Source organism: Sciurus carolinensis, chromosome 12 (assembly GCF_902686445.1).
Source record: "Sciurus carolinensis chromosome 12, mSciCar1.2, whole genome shotgun sequence".
NCBI lineage: Eukaryota > Metazoa > Chordata > Mammalia > Rodentia > Sciuridae > Sciurus > Sciurus carolinensis.
This window is the reverse complement of record NC_062224.1, coordinates 67,723,667-67,737,236: the sequence shown is the minus strand read 5'-3', so window position 1 is coordinate 67,737,236 and position 13,570 is coordinate 67,723,667. Positions and strand designations below refer to the sequence as shown.

Below are 13,570 nucleotides of genomic sequence, written 5' to 3'. Positions count from 1 at the left end.
CCTTATGCAACAGACTCCAGAGAGCTGTCTCCCACCTTCCACCACAGGAGGACACAGTGGGAAGACGCCAGGAAGAGCCTTACCAGACACAGAAATTGTTGGTGCCTTCATCGTGGACTTGCTGGCCTCCAGAACTGTAAGAATAAATTTCTATTGTCTGTTAGCCACCCCCAGTCTATAGCAGTGTGCTAGAAGAGCCTGAACAGATTAGGACATTTTCTTTACTATAAATTAAAGCTGTATACAAATCTTAGTATTTGGCAAAGTAAACCACCTTACCTTGTTTTGTTCTGGATTTGTCTTAGGGGTTCTTGATCCTTCCATTCTTCCATCTCTACATACATACATACACACACACACACACACACACACATATATATTTGATCTTGAAGTTCTCATACATCTTGTTAGATATGTTTCTAGGTAAATTTTTATGTTACTATAAGTGCCTTCTCTTTAAATCTTTGAACTGGTTGTTGCTGGTGCATTAAAGTACAAAATTTTGTTTGTTCATTAATTTTCCACCTAATAACCTTGTAAAATTCTTTAATTTTATTCCAAGAATTCAATTCTATTGGATTTTCTACACAGTTATTGCCAATAGAAGTTAAATTTTATCAAACTTTTTCCTGCTTCTTTTGAGACCTCCATACAATTTCCTCCTGCCATCTGTGCTTCTACCAATACTGCATTCCTGCTAAGTTGAGACACAGGCAGGCAGAAGGTATGAATGCCTGCCTGGCTTTCTTGGTATAACCAGAAAGCCTAAAATCTCAAAGGGCAGCCATGTTTGCAGTGTGCTTAAGCACTTACATTACATTATTGATTACATTAGTAATCAATAAGGGAAATGTATAACTGACAGGCTTGAGGACAATCCCACAGAACCCTGTAGAACCCCTCACAGAAAAGGAAATCAGCTGAGGGTGAGCACTGCTCCAAAGAAGGGAAGCCCCAAGTCCTGAGAGGTCTGTGTACTGGAAGGAATAGGGACCCAGGGGAGACAGGTCCAGACTCTGGGGCTGGAGACCACATGGGACTAAAGATGCCAGCAGTAGGTGGGAGCACATGATGTCCCCAAGATTGGGCAGGCCCAGCTACACAGAGTGAGGCCAGTTGAGCAGAGGACATACAGGCAAGATGGAGTGTTTCTCCTACTACACTAGGTCCACTTAGTTAAAAACAAATCTGTGAATGTTTTAATTGTAAATTCAAATGTGCTTTTATAATCCAATAATATATTTTAAAATATATATAAGAAAAGATATAAGTTGGCAATTAATTGTGAACTGGGTTTGTTACTTGATGTCCAGAAACAGATATAATATTGTGCTTAAGGTTTGTTTGAAATGAATAAAGTATGTTTAATTTCTCCGTTTTTTGTTTGTTTGTTTGTTTGTTTTGTTACTAGGGATTGAACTCAAGGGCCCTCAACCAGTTAGCTACATCCCCAGCCCTATTTTGTATTTTATTTAGAGACAGGGTCTCACCTGAGTTGCTTAGCACCTCACCGTTGTTGAGGCTGACTTTGAACTCACAATCCTCCTGCCTCAACCTCCCAAGCTACTGGGATTACAGGCAAGCGCTACCATGCCCAGCTAATTTCTCTTCTATGAATTTAAACTGACAAAGCTTCCCACAGCTACCTTTCAACATCATTATTAGATCTCAATTAAATCATTATTGAAATGGTCATAAAAATGATTTGCTGATTTAAAGATTAAGCAAATGGAAAAGGAAACAACTGTGTGGAAAAATGTGTCAGTTTCAAAAGTATGGTTGCTCTCATCTGAAATTTCCTAATGTCAACTGGAACTATTCAGATTTACCACAGCTTTTAACAGTAGACTGGACAGTGTCTTTCCAGAAGAACTGGTATGATTGCCTCACTAAAAATTACTTGGCAAAAGTAAGAGAAAGATGAAAGAGTTAGATAATGTATTAACAATTTTTAAACTCCAAAGCATTGTATTTGTACTTCTCTTAATTATCTTTTTGGCTGTGCTTACATTTTAAGAAATTTAAAAAATGCAAACTAATTTAGCATGCCTAGATGTAATTAAAGTAACTGTCAATCCCTACAACAATTATGTGGCTCAAAATCTCTCCTTTTTCTATAAATGTCAAAAATCCACATTTTTATTTTCATTTCAAATATGAAAGGACTAAGAGGGAAAAAAATTCCTTCCCGACCCCCTCCCCTACTTACTTTACCACAATGTAACTATTTCTTGCTTGCATAAACATATTTTATACATATCCAAGGAAACACACATATGTATTATAAATACACACCCCTCCCTTCATACCTGCTGTTTTGCAATTTAACAGTACATTTTGTAGATCAATTCATATAAATACATAAAGAAGTTCCATAATTATTTTAGTGGTATCATAGTGAAACATTATATGATAATTACATGTACCATAGTTTAGTTGTAGTTTAGGTTTTCTTTTCTGATAGTAATCTGTAAATGATAAAAGCTCTTTTAAGAAACGATAACCATAATATTATTATCATTCTTAAACGTTAATGATAATTTAATTCACCTCTCCAATCAAAAATTAATGATCTCACATCAAACTTTTTAAACTACTTGAGTCAGAATCTAAATCAGGTCAACACACTGCAATGGTTTGATTCATCTTTTAAGCCACAGTTAATCTATAGGTTTCCCTTCCTTTATTTATTTAAAAATCCAGGAGTTGTGCTACAAGGTTTCCCAGTTAGATCTTGCCAATTGAATTCCTGTGGTGTGGTTCAGCATGTTCATCTGTTCTTTCTAGTTTTTATACATTAGTAGTCCAACCTAGGGACTTGATCAGATTTGGATTGTATATGCTGTGGTATGTGTATGGGTGGGGCGGGAGTGTGCTTTGGTGTTTGTACGTGGCATGTGTGCGTTTACGGTGTGTTCTTTTATTAGGAGGCACAGCATGTCTGGTTATCTTTGTAATCTTAGTACAAGATTCTTTTTTTCCCTTTCTTGTTTTTTTTTAAAAAAAGTGCTGGGGCTTGAACAGAGGGCCTTTTGCCATGCTAAGCTTATGTTCTGCCACTGAGCTACACTCCTGTCCCTAAAATTTCTTTTCTGATGGAGAAGTGATAACTAATTTTGAAACAAAATGTTCCCTCTTTCAGGGAGAGGTTGTGGTTGATGACTTCTGTGACACACAGGTGCAAGGTTGAGCAATCACTTTGTAACAGAAATAACATCAGAATGACAAATTCCATACACTTTTCCCCCTCAACATTTGTGCTTTTATTACTTGATTAATTTCTAGTTGCCACACACTCATATCTTTCAAGTATCATTTCCAGAACGCAGCCAAAGGGGAAAAAAAAGGCCCAATGGGCAATTTGCTATTAAACATTAAACAAAACTTGTCCCAGCAGCCAGCTATTAACGCCCAAGAGCCTCCTGACGCGGTGGGGCTGCAGGCCTCGGGGTATTTCCTCGCCCTCCACCCCCGCACCAACCCCGGAGGCACTAAAGTAGCAGCCTCATCTAACTGGAGCCTTTTTCTTCCTTTTTCACCTTTTCCTGGGCGCAGCGCGGGCACCTGCAGGGATTCGAAGGGCTCCGCGAGTTCCAGAACCTCAGGTGCGGGCGGTAAAAAGCGGTGGAATCTCGGCACCGCGCTGGGGACTCAGAACGCGGCGCCGGGAGACAGCCTCTCCCCACCAGGCCGGGGGCGGGGCGGGCCTGGGCGGGGCGGGGTCTCGGGCTCCGCCCCTGGTCGCGTCTCGGATGCCGCGCCCGCCTCTGCGCCCGCTGCCTCAGACACAAATCTAGGAGCCGCCGCCACTGCAGTCGTCTCGGAAGAGCCCGGCCCGGAGCGAGCGCCGAGAGTCGGCCCGCGAGCCGCCGCCATGGGGAGCCGCGTGTCTCGGGAAGACTTCGAGTGGGTCTACACCGACCAGCCCCACGCTGACCGGCGCCAGGAGATCCTGGGTGAGGACCGGCGGCGCCCCGTTATGTGCGTGCACGGCCTTCCGCGCGGGCCCTGCGCGGCCCAGGGTGCCCGAGGCCCGTTACCAGTCCGCTTCGCGCGCGTCCCGCCGCAGCTCCGGCTCCCTGCTCTTCCGCTCGCGCTGCGGAGGCCGGTGTGAGGCGCCGGGCCAGGCTTCGGGCCCAGGCGCGCGGGGAGGCAGGGGGCCCCGCGCGACCTCGCGCGCTGCTCGTGCCTTTCCGAGAAGAGGTGCGGGCGCGTCCACGAGCGCAGGCTCCCAAGCCGGGCCCAGCCGACCGGTTGGGGCCACGGGTCGGCGGAACCACCCCTGGCCACCCCTCCAGCCGGAAGATCCTGTGCTCGGTGGGCGTCGTTGCTGCCGCCGGCTCCCTGGAGAAGCCGGGCTGCCGGCGTGTGCGGCGCAGGGTGTGGTCCTGCGGCATCCTGGGGCCACTTGAGCCACGCTCACGTGGTCCAGTGCGGAGGGCAGTGGGGGCGAGGGACCTGTACCTGACCTTAAGACCCAGCGTCGTCTTAGATCGGACGGGTCCCCGCATGCTTCTACAAGCCTGGGGCGCAAAAAGGGTAGAATTCTTAAGACATTTTTACTCCATCCTGGTTTGGTGGAAGAAAAGACTGAAATATGGAAGACTTGCCAAATAGACAAGATATGCCCCATAGCCTGTAGGTTTCCCGATTGATTGCTAATTTAGGCCTTTTGGCCCAAACTAACTTAGACCTTGCCTAACTGGAGTATTTGGGCCCTCTGTGTAACATTTTTTTCCATCCCTTGCAGACGACTTTTAATGATATGTTAGTCACTGGGTTAAATGCTTTACAAACATTACCCAGCTTAATCCTCTCTCCTAGAAATTTGTCTAGGTCTGCATTAAATAATGAGGTAAAAATGAATTGAGTTAATGCAAAAAGGAGGATTCTAATCCGGTTTAGATTGCCTCCAAAAAATGTTTTTAATTTTTGCTACTTCTGAAACTAATAGTTGGAGACTTGACTATAAGGAAATCTCTCACATACACAACTTTTTCCCTAGGTTTTCTTTTTGACATTCATTTGCCCAGTGAAAAGAAAAATCAAGATGCTGATTTTTGCACGAGTATCTGAAGTTAGAAATTTGGGATTTTCACAAATAAGTGTTGGTAAATCCCACTGAAATGTTTGTGTGTTTGTTTGTTTTTTTCCCCTTCCTTTCCTGGTAATCATACTCAGCTAAGAAAGTGCACTATCACTGAGCTACAGTCCCAGCCCCTATAATAGATTTTTAAAATTGAGTCCCTGGGAGCTGAACTTTTTTCCAGTTGTTTATTAAGGGTAGTTCTTTAAATGACTTTGGGTTTTTAGATTTCTCTCTCTTTTTTTTTTTTAATTAAAATGTATATTTTGCAAATCACTTACACATACTTGATACGAGAATGCATATGCTACATTTTTTTCTGTGCCTTATCTACATGTCCCACAGGAATTGTTAAAAAAAAAAAAAAATCCCGGAATTTAATTCTCTCTTCAATAGGCAGAAAATCAAGGAAGAAAGAAGGTGCTAATTGATGCAAATTTCAACAAAAACCTTTTTTCCACAAATGGACTATCATTTGAACCATTTCAGTTGAAAAGTTGAAAGGACTGCAGTATTTCCCAATGAAAATTCATTTCCAAGCAGGTGTAAATACTACTCAGTGATCCACTTCAAGGGTGGGAGATGGCATAATCTTAGGAAAGATAAGAATTTGGTGATTAAACTATGTCTAAATGAAAAGAGAGATTTCTACAATTTCAGGGGTTTTGGGGGAGTCGGGAGAGGCATGTTAGAACATAGACACATTTAACAATCACCTCTATATAGTTTAAATTTACATTTACAGGACTAGGGATGTACCTCAATGGTAGAATTCTTGCCTAGCTTGCAAAAGGCCCTGGGTTCAATCTCCAATACCCCCAAAACAAATGAAAGTCCTGAGGGCTCAGGACTGTATCATTATCAGAGAGTCAAATAAGAATAAGTCACAAGTAATGCTTTCATTACTATTGTACTTTTACAGGGAAGCAATTTTTAACAACTTTATTGAAATATAAATCACATAAAATTCACCCATTTAAAGTATAAAATTTTTTAGTATATTCACAGTTATGAAATTCTCCCTATCATCTAATTTTAGAACATTTCATTATTCCAAAAGAGACCCTGAACCCATTAGCAGTCCCCATCTTTTCCGCCCCCACCAGTCGAAGGCAACTTACACTCTGTTTTGACAGATTTACTTCATTGGGACATTTCATATAAATGAAATCATGCAATGCTTGATCTTCTCTGACTGGCTTCTTTCACTTCCTTTAATATTTTTAAGGTTCATCCATGTTATAGAATTGTCAGTACTTCCATCTTTGTAGATAAATAATTGTCCTTTTATGGATCCACCACTTTTTACTTAGGTTGGTAGGCATTTGGTCTGTTTCTCTTTTTCAGCTATTTCAAATAATGCTGTGAACATTCATGTGCAAGTTATTGAATGGATATATTTTCATTTCCTTTGGGTAGGTATTTAGGTGTAGAATTGCTGGGTTGTTAATCATTTCGAAGAACTGCCAAAAGTTTCTCCAGCTGACACCATTCTACATTCCCACCAGCAATATATGAAAGTTCAGTTACAGACTGGTTGTGGCTCAGTGGTACAGTGCTTGCCTAACATGTGTGAGGCACTGGGTTCCATCCTCAGCACCACATAAAAATAAATAAATAAAACCAAAGGTATTGTATCCATCTACAACTAAAAAAAAAGAAAAATTAAAAAAAAATTAGTTACTCTACATCCTCATTATTGCCTCTTTTTTTTTTTTATTATTATAACCATCCTAGTGGGTGTGAAGTTGAATCTGTGGTTTCAGTTTATGTTTTTCCTACTGACTAATTATGTTAAACATCTTTTGTTTGCTTATTAGCCATTTGTATGTTTTTGTGTTTTGTTTTGTTCCCATGCTGGGGATCAAACCCAGTGCCTTGCCATGGCAGGCAACCACTCTACCACTGAGCTATGCCTCCAGCCAAACTTTTATTATATATTCTGAATACAGTTCACTTATGAGATAGATGATTTGCAAACATGATCTCCCATTTTGTGGCTTATCATTTGCAACAGAAGAGATTTTGATGTAGTCCAGTGTATCTGTTTTCTTATGTCACTTGTGCTTTCGTTTAGGTATGTAAGAAACCATGAAGGTTGAAAAGATTTACTTCAACAATTTATTCTGAGTTTGATAGTTTTCTTATAGTTAGATCTCTGATCCATTTTTAGATAATTGTTTATGGCCTGAGGAAGGGTCCAACTTCATTCTCTTGCATGTTGATAACCAGTTGTTCCAGCATCATTTGTTGAAAAGATTATTTTTCTCTCCATTATATTGACTTCCTTGTACTACTGACTTTTATATACTGTTACCATTTTGTGAAAATTCACTACAGAATCACTTGGGTGATTTGTCTGAGAGAACTGTGATAATAAGTTTTATGGTTTTAAAATTACCTACAGAATGTATATTGTGTTCTAGCCTTTGTCAAATGTGTTGATTTAATTATTTTATAAGGTAAAGATGCTGAAGATCTATCTAAACATTGATAAAACATATTAATACAAAAGAATGTGGCACTTCTGTATTTTGGGGCTAATTTTTCTCGCATGAATATTAAGTTGTGTCATAAACTTTACTTTTTACTTTTTTTTTTTGCGGTACTGGGGATCGAACTCAGGGCCTTATGCTTGCAAGGCAAGCACTCTACCAGCTGAGCTATCCCTCCAGCCCCAAACTTTACTTTTTAAACTTTACGAATACACCCCTTCCCTTTAGTAGATAAATATTTGGTAAAGTCTCTAAAAGTGGGAATATGACTGGAGATGAAAGTCTAATATTATGATTGGAGATGAAAGTTAATGTGTTAATTATAGTTGCTGAGTAACGACGTACTTTTCTCCATTCCTGATTTATTTTTTGTTTTTTTGTTTTCCTTACAGCAAAATATCCAGAGATAAAATCCTTGATGAAGCCTGATTCCAACTTGATATGGATTATAATTATGATGGTTATCACACAGTTGGTTGCATTTTACTTAGTAAAAGACTTGGACTGGAAATGGGTCATATTTTGGGCCTACGTCTTCGGCAGCTGCATTAACCACTCAATGACTCTGGCTATTCATGAGATTTCCCACAATTTTGCCTTTGGCCACCACAAGGCCCTGTGGAATCGCTGGTTTGGAATGTTTGCCAATCTTCCTATTGGGGTTCCATATTCGATTTCCTTTAAGAGGTATCACATGGATCATCATCGCTATCTTGGAGCTGACGGCATCGACGTGGATATTCCTACTGACTTTGAGGGCTGGTTCTTCTGTACCACTTTCAGAAAGTTTATATGGGTTCTTCTTCAGCCTCTCTTTTATGCTTTTCGACCTCTGCTCATCAACCCCAAACCAATTTCTTACCTGGAAATTATCAATACTGTGGCCCAGATCACTTTTGACATCATAGTTTACTACTTTTTGGGAATTAAATCTTTAGTCTACATGTTGGCAGCATCCCTGCTTGGTCTGGGTTTGCACCCGATTTCTGGACACTTCATAGCTGAACATTACATGTTCTTAAAGGGGCATGAAACTTACTCGTATTATGGGCCTCTGAATTTATTCACCTTCAATGTGGGTTACCACAATGAACATCATGACTTCCCCAATGTTCCTGGAAAAAACCTCCCACTGGTAAGTAAAGGGTTTTTTTTTTTTTTTTTTTTTTTTTCTCTTTTTTTTTTTTATTTTTTTATTTTTTTACATTTACATAGGGTGATGATGTTTATTTTATTTTTCCCCTCCCCCCACCCCTCCCACCCCTCTTTTCCCTCTACACAGTCCTTCTTTCCTTCATTCTTGCCGCTCTCCTTAGCCTAACTCTAAACCTAACCCTAAACCTAATGCTAGCCCCTCCCACCCCCCATTATATGTCCTCATCCGCTTATCAGTGAGATCATTCGTCCTTTAGTTTTTTGAGATTGGCTTATCTCACTTAGCATGATATTCTCCAATTTCGACCATTTGCCTACAAATGCCATAATTTTATCATTCTTCATTGCGGAGTAATATTCCATTGTATAAATATGCCACAGTTTCTTTATCCATTCATCAACTGAAGGGCATCTAGGTTGGTTCCACAATCTGGCTATGGTGAATTGAGCAGCAATGAACATTGATGTGGCTGTATCTCTGTAGTATGCTGATTTTAAGTCCTTTGGGTATAGGCCAAGGAGTGGGATAGCTGGGTCAAATGGTGGTTCCAATCCAAGCTTTCTGAGGAATCTCCACACTGCTTTCCAGAGTGGCTGCACTAATTTGCAACCCCACCAGCAATGTATAAGTGTTCCTTTTTAGTAAAGGGTTTGATACATTTTCTGATGGTTAAGTAATAAAATTTGTTTTGGCTTGCTCATTTGAAAGAGTACATTTTGTCAACCTAAGCTGCTCATCAAAGGAGTGGGATAAAAGGATAGGATATAAATCCTGTGTCTGCCAGGTTAATTCTATAAAGGGTAACCACCATTAAACTTAATGGTTAAACTTAGGGTTCAAAAATGTTGAAGGATATATAAAAATATGTTATCTGGTAAAGTAATTGAGAAATAGAAAACTAAGTCCTTTGCAACCATGATTATTATTAAACCACCTAAGATTGTTTAGTTTATGATAAAACAGATGTCCTGCATAATTGGTCTGCAAAATTAATGGATAGCGGTTTCCAATACTGTAATCTATCCCAGGCAGGAACTCTCTTTCTTTTGACCACAGACCTTCAGTATATTGAACTTTTACTGTAATGATAATGTGGTTTGTAGGGGAATGTCCATTGTAGATACATGTTGAAATATCCAGGGATGATATATTAGGGTTAAGTTGTCACATAATATTTTGCCTTTCAAAAGGTTCAAAAAAGAGAACAAAGTTTGTAGGTTTGTTATATGCAATTCAGTATACATACTATACATAGAAAGCAGGTCACAGGGTTAGTCTGGTAAAAATAGGTGAGGACACATTAGTGTTCCTTTTATAATTTATTGATTTCTGAATAAGTTTTACATTTTCAAAATAAAATATTTGGGGAAAAAAATAGCACACAACTGTCGGAAGACGGTTGTGAGCCTGTGCTGCAGTGCAGTGCTAGCTCCAGCTCTACCTGGTGTCCTGGTGACTATATGGTAGACCAAACAGAGTGTGCAGCCTTTGTTTGCCTTTTTTTGTGACAAGGAAAGTGATTGTTATAATTTTTTAAAAGTAATGTGGTTTAAAGAGAAAGCCAGTCACCCTTTGAATTTGAAGGGTTTTTTTTTTTTTTAATGTAAACCAGTACTTTCACTTTTCTAGAACAGTTCCAGAATTCAAAACTTAATTCAGTCATCACTTAAGGCCCAAAGTACATCTGTGACTATTTACTTCTCTCTCCCTTCCTTGATACCTTCTTATTCTTTACTTAAACTAACAAACAATCCTAGAATTTACTAGTCTTGCCTTTCCTATTCTTTCTGTGCTGTGTATTGAGGAGTATTTTCTTTCCTCAATAACTGTCTTGTTATTTGCTGCATAACTTAATAGTACTTACATTATATATAACTATTGCATGGTTAATATGTATGCAGTAATGGGGTGGGTATTTTTTAACATCTATATTAAAATAACTCATAATTCCCCTACTTGAAGTATACATTTCAGTGATTTTTAGTATATTCAGAGTTGTGCAGCTATCACTGTAATTAATTTTGAAAAGTTGTTTTATATTAAGAGATTTTTTATTTAATATTTTCATTCTTTTAAGTGTACTTTTTGCTTATTTTTGGTGTGCTTTGTGTGTTTTTTCCATTTTCTCACAACTTTCTAGAGTACATACAAAGACATGAAGGGATTTCTTATTTTAGCATTTAAATTGAATGGACACATTGGCTAATTCTCTGGTTTTCTTCTAATTCCTAATATTCAGGAATTTTTTGATTTTCCCCTTCATGTCTTTGAAATATTTACACATTATCAACTTGTTTTAATTATGATCATAATCTTCCAGTATGATTTCAGACTTCAAGAGTCTCTCAACTGTAATGTTTATTCAGGGTCTAAAATGGCAGTCATTTTACACTGTTGGAAAGATGGTATCTTTCTGTCCTAGCTGTTAAGCTGATCACTACTGGCTTTGACATAAATTCACTATGGATTATAATCAGGGTTTATTTATACATGTGGGTCGACTGTAGACCATTCTTATTTAGGAAGGAATTTTTGGAAGTTTGGAAGGGCTAGGATCAAAGTTACTTCCCCTTGTGGGATTTGGCATTTTGTCTTTTTCTGTTTGGGTCCGACATTCACCAGTCATTCTCCATAGGCCCCAGTAACACTCACCATTCATCTCGCTGTCTTTTTTTCCCTTCTAGGTGAGGAAAATAGCAGCTGAGTACTATGACAACCTCCCCCACTACAACTCGTGGGTGAGAGTTCTGTATGATTTTGTGATGGATGACACAATAAGTCCCTACTCAAGAATGAAGAGGCATCCAAAAGGGAAGGAGGTACTGGAGTAAATATCACCGTGCCCAAAGACATTCCTCTCTGAAGCTTTTAAAATAGCTGATAAAGTGGAATTTTCGCATTATGAAACTGAAGATCAGTGATGCTTAAAAACTATCATGACACAATTTCAAACTAGGATCTTCCTGCTGTTACAAAACTAATCTGGGGCTGAGGATATATGTCAGTGGTGGAGCCCTTGCCTGCAGCATGCCTGAGGCCCTGGGTTCAGTTTCTGCCATCACAAGATAACAGAAAAAAAAGCAGCAGCAGCTAATCAGGTGTTAAACAGTCAGCCTTACTCCTTCATGCTCAGCTTTACTCACTCATTGTATTATTGTACCTGGAGAGTCTTCACCCATTTCTGTCATTTTGTAAGCATATCATAAAGAGTATTTCTAGTGTGTTGTGTTCACTGTAAAGTTTTACTTTATTAAAACAGCTAATGAACTGAGCTGTTAATCACAGTATATTAGTATTTGTTGCATTTTTGTATTTCACTGTCTTTATAACATGGTTACTTGGGTATTAGGGGAAACTTTCTTTAAAATTTCACTCCAAAAAATAATAATAATTTAAGAAGGGCCAAAGTTAATATAGTATAAATGATTGAGATGGAAATGTCTTAAACAATAAGAGGAGCTACTTATTTAAATTTTCACTCTTATACATGAGACCTACATTAGTTCTGCTTGAATTCTGTAGACTAACTCATGAATAAAGTACTTACTGAACTTAATCGTGGCCAGCATCCAACTTCCTTTTAGATGCACTGACACTCTCTCGAACATATTAAACAGCTTAACTGATAGACTGCCACGATCTTCATTCCAGGGGAAACTGGTTGTGGGCTGATGGCAGGTATTTAGTGCAAGGAGCCCAGTATCATGGGCTATTAGACCGGCAGTCCTGATTCCCTCAGATGGGTCACTTGGGGGAATGTGGTGTAATATGGGAAACTACTGTTGAAATATATGGCTGTTTCATAGTGGCAGGCAACTCCCAGGCAGCTGAGTATGGAGAGTACAATCCTCTGGGGACTGACAAACCTGCTTTACAGGACCAGTTTCAGCCCACAGTGCTTTGCTTTCCTTTCTGATTCCCTAGCCCAGGGAAATTCCTAGTAACATTGAATCCGTTGCTTAAAGAACCTCTGATCTAAAGTATAGAAGGATAATAGAACCAACTTTGCAATTCAGATTTACTCTGTCACTAAAAAAGTTATCTGTGAAACAGACCCATGGATTTCGCAGTACAGTTAAACAGACTGTATTCTCCCCTACCATTAAACTCCCCTCACCTATAGAACTCTAGCCTATGGCTACAGCTGCCACAAAAGTGCTGAAATCTCTCTGAATTCTATGTACCAGATACATAGAGTACGTTAGCATCCCTCCCTATATTTTCATTTCCCCTTAAATTATCACTTCTTGCTAGATGGAAGTTTCAGAGTTCCTAGGAGATCTAAGTAGTCTGACTCCCATGCCAACTCAGTTCATTCTTTAAGAAATCTATCAATTGGGGCAGTAGGAAGGCTGGGCCCTAGAACCTTCAAGGCATAACGCTTGAGAAATCATACAATGGCTTCACACTAGTGATCTCTTCTTCTCTCAACTTTGTTCCCCATTTGTAGTCTGATAATCTTGTCTCAAGCCTCAAGGCCTTCCCTGGTCCACCTGCACCCCACAGCACTTACCAGTCTTTTGGACCCTGAGGACCAATGATTATTTCCCTCTTATCTCGACTCCAATGACACTGTTGTGTAAATCAACACTGTTCTGTTCCTAAAGCTCACGTGATCAGTGCTGTAGTAGTTACTTGATAAAGAAGTAAGACCAGTAGAGAGTAATAGAATTTCAGAAGCTTAAACTTAAAACATCTAGAACAGAAGGTCATACAAACCTTCAGGTAAGTACAATATATTGAAAACAATAGACATTTCTTGAGACTTATTACTTTTCACCTATGAAAGTGTTTATATGCATTATCTTGTTGAAATATCAACACTTCTATAAT

At 39.3% G+C, this 13,570-nt stretch overlaps 1 protein-coding gene across 1 annotated transcript; it reads left to right on the top strand.

The window, feature by feature from the left end:
* Nucleotides 1-3,755: 3,755 nt before the first annotated feature.
* On the top strand, nt 3,756-12,293 carry Degs1 (delta 4-desaturase, sphingolipid 1). The gene is made up of 3 exons (XM_047520607.1): nt 3,756-3,956; nt 7,974-8,716; nt 11,422-12,293. The coding sequence occupies exons 1-3, from the start codon at nt 3,875-3,877 to the stop codon at nt 11,566-11,568; spliced, it is 972 nt and encodes a 323-aa protein (XP_047376563.1). The 5' UTR covers nt 3,756-3,874; the 3' UTR covers nt 11,569-12,293.
* The last annotated feature ends 1,277 nt before the right edge of the window (nt 12,294-13,570 follow it).